We start from the raw sequence: 19,736 nt of genomic DNA on the forward strand, positions 1-19,736 counted from the left end.
CCACATGCATGCATATTTAGTGAAAAAATATTAAAGGCTTTAAATTAAGAAGATTGCAGTCATTTGCTCCCCCTGAAAGATGCTATTTTCTCGGAGGGGAACTTTTGGTTCTTGGGTACATATGTACCCTATATGCAAAAAAAAAATAGTAATTCAACAAAAAGTCAAAATTTTCTAAAAATATTTTTGATAAAAACTTGACCTTCCATTGTACTAGTGAGAAAAGTGACAAAAACATAAAATTCCTCCTTGACTTCTTTTCAAAAAAGACAAATTTCCAGTCAAAATAGCATGAATAGTGACCTATAGTAGCAAATAAATTTTGTCTTTTTCACTGTGAAGTCAACATAGTTTTCTTTTTTCTGAAAATGTGTATACTAGTGCGCAAGTAAGTCAACTTTATTCTAAAAATAGTTTCTTAACTATTTTGACTTTTTGTTTAACTATTAAAAATAAATCCCCATATAGGATACATATGTACCTAGGAACCATTTGGTATTTGCCCTATTTTCTCCCCTTGCCCCATTCTACGCTAGCTCCGCCACTGTGCAGGCACGTGCATATGTACGTGTATCCGTGTGAGATATATTGCGCCAGAATGTATTGTTGATGCGATGTACTCCCTTCGTAAACTAGTAAACTAATATAAGAGTGTTTAAATCATTACTTTAGTAATCTAAACGCTCTTATATTAGTTTACAAAGGGAGTATGGTTTATTTTATGAGCGTAGTAATGCTGCTTTGATGTATACCATATTGTTGGTAGATGTGTTAGCTTGCAAGATTATTTGCGTTGTCTAGCCGCATCTAACAACGAAAAGTAGTTTGAAGATGATTTTGAAATAAAACACAAATACCAATTAACATTGGAAAAAGATCTTAAGAGAAAATTTCAAGGTATAGCCGCTCTACTCCAAAGGAAATCATTTTTTTGCAACGCCTATTAGTTTTTCAATCCAAAGTAATAGAATCTCGGAGTTGTTGTTGTTGCATGTATCGACAAAGTGCAAGTTTAGTGTTATGCCTATGCAAATTTTGCATTGGCGTCACAATTTTATTCAAGTTTGTGGTAAATTGTGTCCTTTTATTTTAAAATTGAATTTTTGATCTTGTAATATATCCCCGATACTCAATCCTAACGAATATAAATTACCTAAGTTTTAGAATGTTTTGTTAAAGAAACTCAATATCTCTTATGTTCTTTCAAACATAGTTAAAGTTTCATATCTTTATACTTAAATAGTTGCTTCTTATTTTCTTGTTTTTTTCTGTCCACTTAATAGTCTGAAGGAGCACTAAGGGCCTATTTGGGACTGCTTCGCTCCCTAAAATTCAGCTATGCTCTAAAAAATGCAAATTAAACAGGGTAGGTCGATGATATGCCACTCCGCAAAACTAGAATCTCTGATACAACTCTCTGTTTTTTGTGAAGCTCTTTTGGGGGTGCTCCAAAAACTCTAGAATCTAGAGTTGGGGAGAAATTACCACCATTGTCACCAGTAAGTAGATACCCCTTTTTTTCTTCCTACGTCATCCAATCAAATATATTTTTTTCACCAAATTTCTCATTCTTAAAGATGGAGCTAGCTGGAAGCAAAACACGATAAACTTCTCTTTGGTGGAGCTGCAACTCTTGCGTGGAACTGCTCCAAAGTAGATTTGAATGAGTGAAACTGATTTTGGTGGAGCGGACCAGTCCCAAACAAGCCCTAAGCATGGATAAGTAGGATAAAGTTAGCAAATAATTGTATGCAAGATATCAACCAATAATTGCTCACGCGTAGGAGAAAACCCCGAAAAATACATCAGATGCAAATGTAAAGCCATGTAAAAAGGTAACTTGGGTATACAGATGTTTCATATAACTTAGCGATAGACAAATGGAATATTGCAAAATGAGCTCAATTCTGCTGGGCCCCTTTAGGAAAACAAATAATATAGAAGCGCATTTTATAGTTTCAAAATATATATCACTCTTGACGGTTTGGTGTGTGTTTTCGTGAAGTATTCTGTCTATTTCAGTGCTATTTCAAAAGATAAATACATGCATATATAACAGATGTATTTTTCACTATTATGGTTCAACATTCTTTTTGTGAGTGCGAAGCCCACAAATGAAATTATCTAGCAACTAAGACTTGAGTGTGGATTTCTTGCCCTCGGTTTTGCAAAATTCAAAAATAAGGTTTTTAAGGTTAAAAGAAATTATGTAAAAACATACACACATACCTAATGAACTACACACAAGTAAAATTCAAAAATATATGATGTCTAAACTACATTCCTGAAAATTTTCATGGTGAAATACTTTGGCGTGCGATACACACACAAAAATCACTGACTTTTTAGCGAGCAGCACATGATTTTTTTTTTGTTCGCACCAAAATTTACTACATCTAAGAATTTGCAGGAACGCAGTACAAATACCTAGGTATATTTATTTTCGGATTTTTTTAACACTTTGAAATATGATTTCTGATTTTTTTTTAAATCTATGCTCGATGGAGCTTGGGATCCGGAAGGCATTACCGATAAAACTAACAGATATTTAGATCTCACCTATATGTACGTGTAGAATCTTTTTTAAAAAATTAGAACTTTGAAATATGCTTTTGAAATAGCGGGACCTAATAGACCCCCTAAGCAAAACAACCATTCTTAGACAACCTCCATTCTAGTATAAGCTACAGAAAGAGAAGAGTTTTCCCCTCAAAAAAAGATTAAGAAAAGATAGAGAAGAGTTTGACGCGTACACGGCTAAGTCGGCAACAAGCTAACCAACAAGAACATATATTTCCTAAAAACAGGGAACATCAAACAAATGAGGAACTAACAATTCATGCTCTACTTGCTTCTCCATTGAGTGAAGAATGCCTGCCCTCTTGAATGCATCAATGGATCCAGATGCAAAAGGATGGGGCATGGCATGGCCACTCCAGCTAGTGCTCTGCTAGGTGAGTAGCATTTACACTTCCCCCATGCATGTCCTCCACTGCGTGATAAGGAAAAACATTTCCAATAAATAAATACTCCAGTACTCTACTGTAATAAATAAACAACTCCCAACTACACTGCCATTTCATATCATACGTATCAGTCATACAGTATCATTGTTCACCTTTCCATCTCCTATATAAGCACGCACCTCACACGCTTCTTCTCCACCCATCCAAGCCGCACCCACTAGCTCCCAGCTGCAGCAAGCAAGCGAAGCTCGTGCGCGTGCAAGCGAGCGAGCTCAGAAACCACCCTACAAAGCTCCGGCTGAGCCACCCGACCGGCCGGCAACGATGCCGATGCTCATCCCCGACGACGTTCGCGCCAAGGCGGAGATCTACACCGGCGACGCGGCGGGGCAGGAGAAGACGCGGCTGATGCTGGCGGAGACGGAGCTCCCCAGCGGCCTCCTGCCGCTCAAGGACATCATCGAGTGCGGGTACGTGGAGGAGACTGGCTTCGTGTGGCTCAAGCAGAAGAAGCGGGTGGACCACTACTTCGCCAAGGCCGGCCGCCATGTCTCCTACGCCACCGAGGTCTCCGCCATCGCCGAGAAGGGCCGCCTGAAGAAGATCTCCGGCGTCAAGGCCAAGGAGATGCTCATCTGGGTCAACCTCCACGAGATCTGCGTCGACGACCCGCCCACCGGCAAGCTCCACTGCAAGGCCATCGGCGGCCTCTCCCGCAGCTTCCCCGTGGAGGCATTCGAGGCCACCGACGCCCTGCCCGTGCCCGTCACCGGACGTCTCAAGAAGAAGACAGAGAAGGAGAGCGCCGACCAGAAAGACGAGAAGAAGAAGGAGGAGGAGGCAGAGAAGCCCAAGGGGGCCGCCGTCGCCCCTGCCCCCGCCGCCGTCGACGAGATCGGTCAGAAAATGAAGGAGATGAACACGGAGGCACCGGTGCAGGCGGAGGCGGTAGCAGCCAAGAACTGAACGGCGACGGCGGCACGTCATGATCGGTTACCCAGTCATAAATTTGTTTCAGAATAACGCATTGCATTAGCATGTCATCAACCATCCACACATATGTATCACCTGATCCATCGATGAGAGTTCAGTTCGACAACGATGTAATTTGCCTTTTTCTGGTTTTAATGTGATGAAATTTAATGGATGTCATTGCCATGAGCTGGCGCTACCCGATCGATCGATGGTACTACTACTGCTACGCACTGCCTTCGTTAATTTAGGTACTCGTACTTTATCTGAGGTGGCAGGAAGCAAGCAAATGGGTGAGTAAATTGGGGGAGCACTAGTGGTCACCTCATCTCTGTTTCTCTTCTTCTGGGTGAGCATTGAATCCCATGTGTTCCTCTTCAATTTGGTGGGATCTTGGATTAGATTCCGCTACCTTCCACGGCATTCTTCGCCGCTTGCTTAGTTGAGCACCCCGCCGTTCGAAAATACTTGTCCAAAAATGGATGTATTTAGATGTACATTTAATTGAATACTCTCTTTATTCGGAAATACTTGTTCAAGAAATGAATGTATTTAGATGTGTTTTAATTTTAGATATGCATTTATATCCATTTTTATGACAAGGATTTCTGGACAGAAGAAGTACTATTTTAACCATATAATAGCGTTTTTGACACTAACGTACCTGGCTGAGTAGATGCAGGGTAAAAACCAAGCTGAGCAGATGCAAGGTAAAAATCATATTGTGCACATGGCACATGGTTTGTTAAGCTGCAATGTAGGTTTGTGCACTAGGGAAACAATTTTTGCCTCAGGATTGGTGACCTGTATTGGCTGGGCTAATGCATTAAACGGTGTTTGGTTGCATACACTGAACATGATTAAGAGTTAACATTTATACATTTGACACGGAGTTACACTAGAGTATCTCGACCATTGCGGTGGCCGCACATCGCATCCTACATGATCAGCACGGAGTCACAGACAAGCGATCATGTTAGCGGCGGGGCGAAGCAGTTGCTAGTGTCGACGGCGCGAGGAAAGTCCATGAGGAGGGACGAGCATGTTGCGGTCCTACGTGACCAGCACGGAGTCACACCGTCAGCGACGTGGCGAAGCAGTTGCTAGCGTCGACAACGCGAGGAAAGTCCAGGAGGAGGGACGAGGATGCCGCGGTCCTACGTGACCAGCACGAAGTCACAGGCAGGCGATACCGTCAGCGGCGTGGCGAAGCAGTTGTTAGTGTCAACGGCGCGAGGAAAGTCCACGAGGAGGGACAAGGAATAGGGCGTCGAGGCAGAGGACGACGAGGAAAAATGTATACAACCTACAAAACACGACAAAATGCGTACAACTACAAACAACGGATGTGAGAACCTATAGAAATGCACCGCCGTGCATGGTTGTAGAAAAAATGACCTTTTTTTCACAACATATGTATAGCAAATTAGCAATATGTGGTTTTATTGCTTATCCTGACACGTGCAAGAACAAGGAGTAAAGTATTTTTTGATGGGACAAAGAGCGACCAGTTTATAAAGAAAATCAGACAAAAACTGTATAACTCACACGCAATCCGACCAGTTTATAAAGGGATCCAGACAAAAACCCAACAACTCTCACACTATCCGACGATAATCTAAACAAATCATCCACACCTATCATATGATTTCCATCCAGAATGATCTTGAGTAAGAACTTCGACAGTGGCTTTAAGAAGAAAACAACACCCAAGGAACGCCATCGTCCCGCATCGACTCCCGTTGACTACAAATGATAGAGGCGAAGGTGTCTCGATGTTTCGATAAGATAGCTATCACTTTTTGTGGGAGTCGACCTTAGCGATCCGACTACGAACCTGCGAGGACGTCGCGCCTTAGCAATCGCTAAACCAACTCCGAGAGGTTATTGACCACGTCGGAGCATGATCAACCTGACCACGAAGGTCTATTTTCTGCAAGCAAACGAAGAATAAGCAAGAAACTAAGATTGCAATCTGGATATTGCGAATATAAGATGAAAGCTTTATTGATCAATGTGGGGTTCTGTGATGCCTTGGTCTGGTCGTTGAACACAAACGAAGTACGCGAAGTTGCAGCTATGGCAAACTTTTAATCTAAAAAAAACCCAAAGTCTAAATGACACCCTAAGGGCTGTATATATGGAGGAAGAGGGGGGGGGGTTCGTGGCCCTTGGGGGAGGGGTCCGAAACCAACCCTAACTCTTATTTCTCCACATTTATAAAAACAACCTATAATCAAGTATTTCAAAATTACATGGGCCTGGCCCAATAATAAGGTGATGCCGCATCTAGAATAGCCTCTGGACGACATTTATAAAGTGGCATATTGTATATTTCGTCCAAGGCTTCATTCACTTATTATGGTGGCTTCAAAGTCCTGGAATCATCATTTGTAACGTCGTTCTTGTTCCCTTGCGCATGCCATCATCTCAATGCTTGAACTTGCTTCAAGGTTCATCTTTCTTGTTCAAGCTAAGCCCTTCATTTGTAAGCAAAACAAATGTATCCAATTTAGGCAGCATCATATTCTCGTGAACATTAGAATCGTTACCAATAAATGAAAGTACCTGGTAATTCAATTGGTGTGCGCGAGCTCTAGTAATTGATCCAGTATGTATAGCAGCAGGGGCTGTGGGTGTAACAGTGGTATTGATGTCCTCATCATCCTCCCATTCTTAAAATGAAGTCGTCCTCGACGGAAGCTCATCCTCCTCACCCAAATAAGGCTTCAAATATGCAATGTTAAAAGTAGGACTAACCCCAAAATCTGTAGGCTACTCAAGTTTATATGCATTATCATTTATTTTCTCTAACACCTTAAAAGGACGATCAACACGTGGCATTAGCTTTGATTTACGCAAATTAGGAAATCCATCCTTACGCAAATGTAACCAAACAAGATCTCCAGGTGCAAACACAACATGTTTTCTACCCTTATCTCCGGCAAGTTTATATTTAGCATTCGTACGCTCAATGTTTTCCTTAGTTAACTCATGTATTTTTAAAATCAATTCAGCACGTTGTTTAGCATCAAAATTAACCTTCTTCGAAGATGGAATAGGCAACAGATCAATAGGTGCACGAGATAGGAAGCCATACACAATTTTAAAAGGGCACATCTTAGTAGTAGAATGCAATGAACGATTATAAACAAATTCAATATGAGGCAAGTATTCTTCCCACATCTTATTATTATTCTTCAAAACAGCCCTAAGCATAGTAGACAATGTTCTATTGACTACTTCAGTTTGTCAATTAGTTTGGGGGTGACAAGTAGTACTAAAAAGCAATTTAGTCCGCAACTTAGCCCATAAACATCTCCAAAAGTGGCTAAGAAATTTAGTATCACGATCTGAAACAATAATATTTGGCACAACATGCAAGCGAATAATTTTGCGAAAGAACAAATCAGCAACATTAACAACATCATTACTTTTATGACATGGTATAAAGTGTGCCATTTTAGAGAATCTATCCACGACAACAAATATGCTATCCCTCCCCTTCGTTGTTCGAGGTAAACCTAAAACAAAGTCCATAGATATATCCTCCCAAGGAATACTAGGTACAGGCAGAGGAATATATAAACCATGAAGATTGAGTCATGACTTAGCTTTTTAACATGTAGTGCAGCAAGCAATAAAACGCTCAACATCCCGTCTTATCTTTGGCCAAAAGAAATATGTAGCAAGTACGTCCTCCGTTTTCTTCACGCCAAAGTGTCGCATTAATCCTCCTCCATGCGCCTCCTGCAACAACAAAAGACGAACATAGCTAGCTGGAATGCATAGCTTGTTAGCACAGAACACAAATCCATCATTAACACGAACTTGTTCCACGTTCTTCTTTCTTTACAATTCTGCATTACATCTTTAAAATCAGCATCATGCACATATTGATCTTTGATGGTCTCCAAACCAAATATTTTGAAGTCAAGTTGTGAAAGCATAGTATAACGACGAGACAATACATCAGCAATCACATTTTCTTTACCCTTCTTATGTTTAGTGACATAAGGGAAAATCTCAATGAATTCAACCCATTTAGCATGTCTATAATTTAGTTTAGCTTGACTTTTAATATGTTTCAAAGATTCATGATCAGAATGTATAACAAATTCTTTGGACCATAAATAATGTTGCCATGTTTCTAAAGTCCGAACAAGAGCGTATAATTCTTTATCATAAGTAGAATAATTCAGACTAGGCCCACTCAATTTTTTAGAAAAATATGCAATAGGTCTGCCATCTTCTTGTAATAACACACCTCCTAATCCAATTCCACTAGCATCACATTCAAGCTCAAAAGCCTTATTAAAATCAGGAAGTTGGAGTAAAGGAGCATGTGTCAACTTATTTTTTAATACCGTGAAGGCTTCTTCCTGTGCGGTACCCCAAACAAAAGGCACATCCTTCTTTGTAAGCTCATTGAGAGGTGCATCAGTGGTGCTGAAATCTCTCACAAAATGCCTATAGAATCTAGCGAGGCCAAGAAAACTCCTCACTTGTGTGACCGTTTTGGGTTGCGGCCAACTGTCAATAGCTTCAATCTTGGCTTTATCTACTTCAATTCCCTGTGGAGTAACAACATAGTCAAGAAAAGATACTCGGTCGGTGCAAAAGATGCACTTCCCAGGGTTACCAAACAAACGTGCATCACGTAGAGCAATAAAAACATCACATAAATGTTCCAAATGTTCCTCCAAAGATCTGCTATAAATTAGTATATCATCAAAATAGACTACCACAAATCGTCCAATGAAAGCACGTAAAACTTCATTCATTAATCTCATGAAAGTACTAGGCGCATTAGTTAACCCAAACGGCATGACTAACCACTCATATAATCCAAACTTAGTTTTAAATGCTATTTTTCATTCATCTCATAATTTCATACGAATTTTATGGTATCCATTACACAAATCAACTTTGGAGAATATTGTAGAGCCACTCAATTCATCAAGCATGTCATCTAGTCTAGGAATAGGATGACCATAACGAATAGTAATATTATTAATGCCTCTACAATCAACACACATATGTGACGTACCATCCTTTTTTGGCACTAGTATAATAGGAACAACACAAGGACTAAGAGATTCACGTATATAACCTTTGTCGAGCAGCTCCTGTACTTGACGCATAATCTCGTTCGTCTCCTCTGGATTGGTCCGATATGGCGCACGGTTTGGCAGTGAAGCACCGGGAATTAAGTCAATCTGATGCTCAATCCCTCGATTAGGTGGTAATCCCGGTGGCACGTCTTGTGGAAAGACGTCAGCGAACTCCTGCAAAATGTTAGTGACAACAGGAGTCAAAGAGGAAGGTACATCCTCAAAAGAAAATAATGCCTCTTTGCACACAAAAGCATAGCAAACAGATTTGCTGAAATCTAGATTATCAATATCAGATTTGGTGGCAAGTAAACATGCACTTTTCAATTTAATTTCAGAAGCAACACTAGATGATTTATTATTATGCTTCATTTGTTGCTCAAATTCTTTTGCCACAATCTGATTTTAACTCTTATTTTTCTCCTGTTTTGCTTTATTAGCTCTATTAATATCATCTTTCAAAATGGAATCAGGAGTCATAGGAAGCAAAGTAATATTTTTATCCTTATGAACAAGAGTATATTGATTGTTTTTACCATGGTGTACAGAATTTTTATCAAATTGCCATGGTCTACCTACTAATAAGGAACACGCTTGCATGGGTAGTGAAGGAAATATGCCCTAGAGGCAATAATAAAGTTGTTATTTATATTTCCTTATATCATGATAAATGTTTATTATTCATGCTAGAATTGTATTAACCGGAAACTTAGTACATGTGTGAATACATAGACAAACAGAGTGTCACTAGTTTGCCTCTACTTGACTAGCTCGTTGAATCAATGATGGTTATGTTTCCTAACCATAGACATGAGTTGTCATTTGATTAACGGGATCACATCATTAGAGAATGATGTGATTGACTTGACCCATTCCGTTAGCTTAGCACGATGATCGTTTAGTTTGTTGCTATTGCTTTCTTCATGACTTATACATGTTCCTATGACTATGAGATTATGCAACTCCCGAGTACCGGAGGAACACTTTAAGTGCTACCAAACATCACAACATAACTGGGTGATTATAAAGGTGCTCTACAGGTGTCTCCGATGAAACTTGTTGAGTTGGCATAGATTGAGATTAGGATTTGTCACTCCGATTGTCGGAGAGGTATCTCTGGGCCCTCTCGGTAATGCACATCACTATAAGCCTTGCAAGCATTGTGACTAATGAGTTAGTTGCGGGATGATGCATTACAGAACGAGTAAAGTGACTTGCCGGTAACGAGACTGAACTAGGTATAAGGATACTGACGATCGAATCTCGGGCAAGTAACATACTGATGACAAAGGAACAACGTATGTTGTTATGCGGTTTGACCGATAAAGATCTTCGTAGAATATGTAGGAACCAATATGAGCATGCAGGTTTCGCTATTGGTTATTGACCGGAGACGAGTCTCGGTCATGTCTATATAGTTCTCGAACCCGTAGGGTCCGCACGCTTAAAGTTCAGTGACGATCGGTAATATGAGTTTATGTGTTTTGATGTATCGAAGGTAGTTCGGAGTCTCGGATATGATCACGGACATGACGAGGAGTCTCGAAATGGTCGAGACATAAAGATCGATATATTGGAAGCCTATATTTGGACATCGGAATAGTTCCGGGTGAAATCGGGATTTTACCGGAGTACCGAGAGGTTACTGGAACCCCCCGGTAAATGTATGGGCCTTATTGGGCCATAGTGGAGAGAGAGATAGGAGACCAGGGCAGGCCGCGCGCCCCCTCTCCCTCTGCTCCGAATTGGACTAGGAGGGGGGGCCCTTCCTTCTCTCCTAGTCCAACTAGGGAAGGGGGGGGGAATCCTAGTCCCAGTGGGAGTAGGACTCCGCCTGGCGCGCCCTGCTAGGGCCGGCCAGCCTTCCTCCTTTCTCCTTTATATAAGGGGGCAGGGGGCACCCCAAGACATACAAGTTGATCAGTTGATCCTTTTGCCGTGTGCGGTGCCCCCCTCCACCATAATCCACCTTGGTCATATCGTAGCGGTGCTTAGGCGAAGCCCTGTGTCGGTAGCATCATCATCACCGTCACCACGCCGTCGTGCTGACAGAAATCTCCCTTGAAGCTCTGCTGGATCGGAGTTCATGGGACGTCACCAAGCTGAACATGTGCTGAACTCGGAGGTGCCATACGTTCGGTACTTGGATCGGTCGGATCGTGAAGACGTATGACTACATCAACCACATTCTCATAACGCTTCCGCTTACGGTCTACGAGGGTACATGGACAAAACTCTCCCCTCTCGTTGCTATGCATCACCATGATCTTGCGTGTGCGTATGATTTTTTTGAAATTACTACGTTCCCCAACAGTGGCATCCGAGCCAGGTTTATGCGTAGATGTCATATGCACAAGTAGAACACAAAGGAGTTGTGAGCGTGGGTATATACATATTGCTTGTCGTCACTAGTTGATTCTTGATTCAGCGGCATTGTTGGATGAAGCAGCCCAGACCGACATTACGCATACGTTTACGCGAGACTGGTTCTACCGACGTGCTTCGCAAACAGGTGGCTAGTGAGTGTCTATTTCTCCAGCTTTAGTTGAATCGGATTCAATGAACAAGGTTCTTTCTGAAGATCAAAAAGCAATCACTATACCGCGTTGTGGTTTTTGATGCGTAGGTAAGAACGGTTCTTGCTCAGCCCGTAGCAGCCACATAAAACTTGCAACAACAAAGTAGAGGACGTCTAACTTGTTTTTGCAGGGCATGTTGTGATGTGATATGGTCAAGAAATGATGCTAAATTTTATTGTATGAGATGATCATGTTTTGTAACACTGTTATTAGCAACTGGCAGGAGCCATATGGTTGTCGCTTTATTGTATGAAATGCAATCGCCATGTAATTGCTTTACTTTATCACTAAGTGGTAGCGATAGTCGTGGAGGCAATAGTTGGCGTGACGACAACGATGCTTCGATGGAGATCAAGGTGTCAAGCCAGTGACGATGGTGATCATGACGGTGCTTTGGAGATGGATATCACAGGCACAAGATGATGATGGCCATATCATATCACTTATATTGATTGCATGTGATGTTTATCCTTTATGCATCTTATTTTGCTTAGATCGACGGTAGCATTATAAGATGATCTCTCACTAAATTTCAAGGTATAAGTGTTCTCCCTGAGTATGCACCGTTGCGAAAGTTCGTCGTGCCGAGACACCACGTGATGATCGGGTGTGATAAGTTCTACGTTCACATACAACGGGTGCAAGCCAGTTTTGCACAGCAGAATACTCGGGTTAAACTTGACGAGCCTAGCATATGTAGACATGGCCTCGGAACACTGAGACCGAAAGGTCGAGCGTGAATCATATAGTAGATATGATCAACATAGTGATGTTCACCATTGAAAACTACTCCATCTCACGCGATGATCGGACATGGTTTAGGTGATATGGATCACATGATCACTTAGATGATTAGAGGGATGTCTGTCTAAGTGGGAGTTCTTAAGTAATATGATTAATTGAATTTTAATTTATCATGAACTTAGTACCTGGTAGTATTTTGCATGTCTATGTTGTTGTAGATGGATGGCCCGTGCTATTGTTCCATTGAATTTTAATGCGTTCCTTGAGAAAGCAAAGTTGAAAGATGATGGTAGAAATTACACGGACTGGGTCCGTAACTTGAGGATTATTCTCATTGCTGCTCAGAAGAATTACGTCATGGAAGCACCGCTAGGTGCCAAACCCGCTGCAGGAGCAACACCAGATGTTATGAACGTCTGGCAGAGCAAATCTGATGACTACTCGATAGTTTAGTGTGACATGCTTTACGGCTTAGAATCGGGACTTCAACGATGTTTTGAACGTCATGGAGCATATGAGATGTTCCAGGAGTTGAAGTTAATATTTCAAGCAAATGCCCGGATTGAGAGATATGAAGTCTCCAATAAGTTCTACAACTGCAAGATAGAGGAGAATAGTTCTGTCAGTGAACATATACTTAGAATGTCTGGGTACCACAACCACTTGACTCAACTAGGAGTTAATCTTCCTGTTGATAGTGTCATTGACAGAGTTCTTCAATCACTACCACCAAGCTACAAGAGCTTCGTGATGAACTATAATATGTAGGGGATGGATAAGACGATTCCCGAGCTCTTCGCAATGCTAAAGGCTGCGGAGGCAGGAATCAAGAAGGAGCATCAAGTGTTGATGGTCAACAAGACCACCAGTTTCAAGAAAAAGGGTAAAGGGAAGAAGGGGAACTTCAAGAAAAATGGCAGGCAAGTTGCTGCTCAAGTGAAGAAGCCCAAGTCTGGACCTAAGCCTAAGACTGAGTGCTTCTACTGCAAAGGGACTGGTCACTAGAAGCGGAACTGCCCCAAGTATTTGGCGGATAAGAAGGATGGCAAGGTGAACAAAGGTATATGTGATATACATGTTATTGATGTGTACCTTACAAATGCTCGCAGTAGCACCTGGGTTTTGATACTGGTTCTGTTGCTAATATTTGCAACTCAAAATAGGGGCTACGGACTAAGCAAAGATTGGCTAAGGACGAGGTGACGATGCGCTTGGGAAATGGTTCCACAGTCGATGTGATCGCGGTAGGCATGCTACCTCTACATCTACCTCCAGGATTAATTTTAGACCTGAATAATTGTTATTTGGTGCCAGCGTTGAGCATGAACATTATATCTGGATCTTGTTTAATGTGAGACAATTATTCATTTAAATCTGAGAATAATGGTTGTTCTATTTATATGAGTAATATCTTTTATGGTCATGCACCCTTGAAGAGTGGTCTATTTTTGATGAATCTCGATAGTGGTGATACACATATTCATAATACTGAAGCTAAAAGATGTAGAGTTGATAATGATAGTGCAACTTATTTGTGGCACTGCCGTTTAGGTCATATTGGTGTAAAGCACATGAAGAAACTCCATTCTGATGGACTTTTGGAATCACTTGATTATGAATCACTTGGTACTTGCGAACCACGCCTCATGGGCAAGATGACTAAAACGCCGTTCTCCGGAACTATGGAGCGAGCAACAGATTTGTTGGAAACCATACATACTGATGTGTGTGGTCTGATGAATATTGAGGCTCGCGGCGGGTATCATTATTTTCTCACGTTCACATATAATTTGAGCAGATATGGGTATATCTACTTAATTAAACATAAGTCTGAAACATTTGAAAAGTTCAAAGAATTTCAGAGTGAAGTGGAAAATCATCATAACAAGAAAATAAAGTTTCTACGATCTGATCGTGGAGGAGAATATTTGAGTTACGAGTTTGGTCTTCATTTGAAACAATGCGGAATAGTTTCGCAACTCACGCCACCCAGAACACCACAGCGTAATGGTGTGTCCGAACGTCGTAATCGTACTTTACTAGATATGGTGCGATCTATGTTGTCTCTTACCGTTTTACCACTATCGTTTTGGGGTTATGCTTTAGAGACGGCTGCATTCACGTTAAATAGGGCACCATCTAAATCCGTTGAGACGACACCTTATGAACTGTGGTTTGGCAAGAAACCGAAGTTCTCGTTTCTTAAATTTTGGGGCTGCGATGCTTATGTGAAAAAGCTTCAAGATGATAAGCTCGAACCCAAATCGGAGAAATGTGTCTTCATAGGATACCCAAAGGAGACTGTTGGGTACAGTTTCTATCACAGATCCGAAGGCAAGACATTCGTTGCTAAGAATGGATACTTTCTAGAGAAGGAGTTTCTCTCGAAAGAAGTGAGTGGTAGGAAAGTAGAACTTGATGAGGTAACTGTACCTGCTCCCTTATTGGAAAGTAGTTCATCACAGAAATCTGTTCTTGTGACTCCCACACCAATTAGTGAGGAAGCTAATGATGAAGATTATGTAACTTTATATCAAGTTACTACCGAACCTCGCAGGTTAAGCAGAGTAAGATCCACGCCAGAGTGGTACGGTAATCCTGTTCTGGAAGTCATGTTACTTCCATGATGAACCTACGAACTATGAGGAAGCGATGATGAGCCCATATTCCGCAAAATGGCTTGAGGCCATGAAATCTGAGATGGGATCCATGTATGAGAACAAAGTGTGGACTTTGGTTGACTTGCCCGATGATCGGCAAGCCATAGAGAATAAATGGATCTTCAAGAAGAAGACTGACGCTGACGGTAATGTTACTATCTACAAAGCTCGACTTGTTGCAAAAGGTTTTCGACAAGTTCAAGGTGTTGACTACAATGAGACTTTCTCAGCCGTAGCGATGCTTAAGTCCGTCTGAATCATGTTAGCAATTGCCGCATTTTATGATTATCAAATTTGGCAAATGGATGTAAAGACTGCATTCCTGAATGGATTTCTGGAAGAAGAGTTGTATATGATGCAACCCGAAGGTTTTATCGATCCAAAGGGAGCTTACAAAGTGTGCGAACTCCAGCGATCCATCTATGGACTGGTGCAAGCATCTCGGAGTTGGAATAAATGTTTTGATAGTGTGATCAAAGCATATGGTTTTATACAGACTTTTGGAGAAGCCTGTATTTACAAGAAAGTGAGTGGGAGCTCTGTAGCATTTCTAATATTATATGTGGATGACATATTGTCGATTGGAAATGATATAGAATTTCTGGATAGCATAAAAGGATACTTGAATAAGAGTTTTTCAATGAAAGACCTCGGTGAAGCTGCTTATATATTGGGCATCAAGATCTATAGAGATAGATCAAGACGCTTAATTAGACTTTCACAAAGCGCATACCTTGATAAAGTTTTGAAGAAGTTCAAAATGGATCAAGCAAAGAAAGGGTTCTTGCCTGTGTTACAAGGTGTGAAATTGAGTCAGACTCAATGCCTGACCACTTCAGAAGATAGAGAGAAAATGAAAGATGTTCCCTATGCTTCAGCCATAGGCTCTATCATGTATACAATGCTGTGGACTAGATCTGATGTGTGCCTTCCTATTAGTTTAGCAGGGAAGTACCAAAGTAATCCAGAAGTGGGTCATTGGACAGTGGTCAAGAACATCCTGAAATACCTGAAAAGGACTAAGGATATGTTTCTCGTTTATGGAGGTGACAAAGAGCTCATCGTAAATGGTTACGTCGATGGAAGCTTTGACACTGATCCGGATGACTCTAAGTCACAAACCGGATACGTGTTTTTATTGAACGGTGGAGCTGTCAGTTGGTGCTGTTCTAAGCAAAGCGTCATGGCGGGATCTATGTGTGAAGCGGAGTACATGGCTGCTTCGGAAGCAACAAATGAAGGAGTTTGGATGAAGGAGTTCATATCCGATCTAGGTGTCATACCTAGTGCATCGGGTCCAATGAAAATCTTTTGTGACAATACTGGTGCAATTGCCTTGGCAAAGGAATCCAGATCTCTGAAAAGAACCAAGCACATCAAGAGACGCTTCAATTCCATCCATGATCAAGTCAAGGAGGGAGACATAGAGATTTGCAAGATACATACAGATCTGAATGTTGCAGACCCGTTGACTAAGCCTCTCTCACGAGCAAAACATGATCAGCACCAAGACTCCATGGGTGTTAGAATCATTACTGTGTAATCTAGATTATTGACTCTAGTGCAAGTGGGAGACTGAAGTAAATATGCCCTAGAGGCAATAATAAAGTTGTCATTTATATTTCCTTATATCATGATAAATGTTTATTATTCATGCTAGAATTGTATTAACCGAAAACTTAGTACATGTGTGAATACATAGACAAACAGCGTGTCACTAGTTTGCCTCTACTTGACTAGCTCGTTGAATCAATGATGGTTATGTTTCCTAACCATAGACTTGAGTTGTCATTTGATTAACGGGATCACATCATTAGAGAATGATGTGATTGACTTGACCCATACCGTTAGCTTAGCATGACGATCGTTTAGTTTGTTGCTGTTGCTTTCTTCATGACTTATACATGTTCCTATGACTATGAGATTATGCAAATCCCGAGTACCGGAGGAACACTTTGTGTGCTACCAAACGTCACAACATAACTGGGTGATTATAAAGGTGCTCTACAGGTGTCTCCGATGGTACTTGTTGAGTTGGCATGGATCGAGATTAAGATTTGTCACTCTGATTGTCGGAGAGGTATCTCTAGGCCCTCTCGGTAATGCACATCACTATAAGCCTTGCAAGCATTTTGACTAATGAGTTAGTTGCGGGATGACGCATTATGGAACAAGTAAAGAGACTTGCCGGTAACGAGATTGAACTAGGTATAAGGATACAGACGATCGAATCTCAGGCAAGTAACATACCGATGACAAAGGGAACAACGTATGTTGTTATGCGGTTTGACCGATAAAGATCTTCGTAGAATATGTAGGAACCAATATGAGCATCCAGGTTCCGCTATTGGTTATTGACCGGAGACGAGTCTCGATCATGTCTACATAGTTCTTGAACCCGTAGGGTCCGCACGCTTAAAGTTCGGTGACGATTGGTAATATGAGTTTATGTGTTTTGATGTACCGAAGGTAGTTCGGAGTCCCGGATATGATCACGGACATGACGAGGAGTCTCGAAATGGTCGAGACATAAAGATTGATATATTGGAAGCCTATATTTGGACATCGGAATAGTTCCGGGTGAAATCGAGATTTTACCGGAGTACCGAGAGGTTACCGGAACCCTCCGGTAAATGTATGGGCCTTATTGGGCCATAGTGGAGAGATAGAGAGGAGACCAGGGCAGGTCGCGCACCCCCTCTCCCTCTGGTCCTAATTGGACTAGGAGGGGGGGGGGGCGGCGCCCCCTTTCCTTCCTCCCTCTCTTCCCCTTCCATCTCTCCTAGTCCAAGTAGGGAAGGGGGGATCCTACTCCCGGTGGGAGTAGGACTCCTCCTGGCGCGCCCTGCTAGGGCCGACCGACCACCCCCCTTGCTCCTTTATATACGTGGCAGGGGGCACCCCAAGACATACAAGTTGATCAGTTGATCTTTTAGCCGTGTGCGGTGCCGCCTCCACCATAATCCACCTCGGTCATATCGTAGCGGTGCTTAGGCGAAGCCCTGCGTCGGTAGCATCATCATCACCGTCATCACGCCGTCGTGCTGACGGAACTCTCCCTCGAAGCTCTGCTGGATCGGAGTTCGTGGGACGTCACCGATATGAACGTGTGCTGAACTCGGAGGTGACGTACGTTCGGTACTTGGATCGGTCCGATCGTGAAGACGTACGACTACATCAACCGCGTTCTCATAACGCTTCCGCTTACGTTCTACGAGGGTACGTGGACGAAACTCTCCCCTCTCGTTGCTATGCATCACCATGATCTTGCATGTGCGTAGGATTTTTTTTGAAATTACTACATTCTCCAACAGGTACCACATCACAATCAACATAATCAGCACATGTAGAGATACTAAAATGCACATGAACAGTACGTGTTACCTTAACCTTGCCGCTGTTGTTGAACCATTGGATGTAGTAAGGATTTGGATGTGGTCTTGTGGTGAGAGATAGCTTCTCCACCATCTCCATGCTAGCCAAGTTGTTACAACTCCCTCCATCTATGATGACGCGAACAGACCGTTCCTTCACAACTCCCTTCACTACAAAGAAAAGACACATCCGTGACATTTTGGGCTGAACGAATTTTTTTCCTGTCATACATATGACACTTCTATGACGATAATTGTGACAAAACTCGGTATCATCATAGATGTGGTGGGCTCCTACTTCTATGACAAAAAATCATGACAGAAAATGGGCTTTTCGTCCTGGGTGGGCCGGAGACGCAGCTGCATGACATTCTTTGGGCCGTACATGACGGAAAAAACCGTGGTAGAAGCGAGGGCGAGGAAAATTTCGGGGAGTTCCCGGTTACGTTGGGAGGTCAGGGGCCGAGCGATGCACGCTTCTCTCGTACACGTACGCGCGTGTGTGCGAGGCCTTGGCTCTAACTGAACCCGAGCGAGGCGTTGGGCTCTAACTGAACCCGAGCGATTGCACTGCAGGCTACGCGTTTCTGAACCCGAGCGATCGATCGATGGCTGTTAACTGAACCCGATCGAGCGATTCCTTCGCTACTGCTGCTACCTGAAGTCGATCGATGCTGCCTCTGGATGAACAGTGAGCGTTGCCGGGGGGGGGGGGGGTTGGATGAACAGTTCCTGGTGGGGGTGGATGAACAGGACCCCGTGGTGTTGCCTCTGGATGAACAGGACCCCGATCGATCGAGCCGGTTGGGGCTGGATGAACAGGACCCCGTGGAAGGATGGATGAACAGGACCACCCCGTGGAGGGCAGGATGAACAGTAGATGGTGGAGGGCAGGATGAACAGTAGCCCATGGAGGGGTGGTTGAACAGGAGCCCGTGGAGAGGGCTGGTTGAACAGTAGCCGGTGGAGTAGCGCGTGGTGGAGGCTGGATGAACAGGAGCCCGTGGATGAACAGTCGCAGGTGGAGGCTGGAGGAGGTCGACGGTGGATGAACAGTAGCTCGTGGAGGCTGGAGGGGGTCGACGGTGGAGATGAACAGTATCCCGTGGACTCCCGTTTTGCGGTACGCCACACCCCTCCCGATGAACAGGACCCCTGTTTCGACCGTAGCGCTCCAATACAAGTCCGTTTCGTCCGTTTTGCGGTACGCCACACCCCTCCCGATCAACAGGACCCCCGTTTCGACTGTAGGAGGTCCGTTTCCTCCGTTTTGCAGTACGCCAGACCCCTCCCGATCAACAGGACCCCATTCCGAACGTAGGAGGTC

At 42.8% G+C, this 19,736-nt stretch overlaps 1 protein-coding gene across 1 annotated transcript; it reads left to right on the forward strand.

Moving 5' to 3' along the window:
* The first annotated feature begins 3,144 nt into the window (after positions 1-3,144).
* On the forward strand, positions 3,145-4,113 carry LOC125508112. The gene has a single exon (XM_048672701.1). It carries the CDS (start codon positions 3,291-3,293, stop codon positions 3,930-3,932), a length of 642 nt encoding a protein of 213 aa, XP_048528658.1. The 5' UTR covers positions 3,145-3,290; the 3' UTR covers positions 3,933-4,113.
* The last annotated feature ends 15,623 nt before the right edge of the window (positions 4,114-19,736 follow it).

Source organism: Triticum urartu, chromosome 5, assembly GCF_003073215.2.
Source record: "Triticum urartu cultivar G1812 chromosome 5, Tu2.1, whole genome shotgun sequence".
Taxonomy (NCBI): domain Eukaryota; kingdom Viridiplantae; phylum Streptophyta; class Magnoliopsida; order Poales; family Poaceae; genus Triticum; species Triticum urartu.

Excerpts from the sequence above, each read along its gene's own strand:
- LOC125508112 (XM_048672701.1), top strand. The coding sequence starts at position 3,291 with ATGCCGATGCTCATCCCCGACGACGTTCGCGCCAAGGCGGAGATCTAC.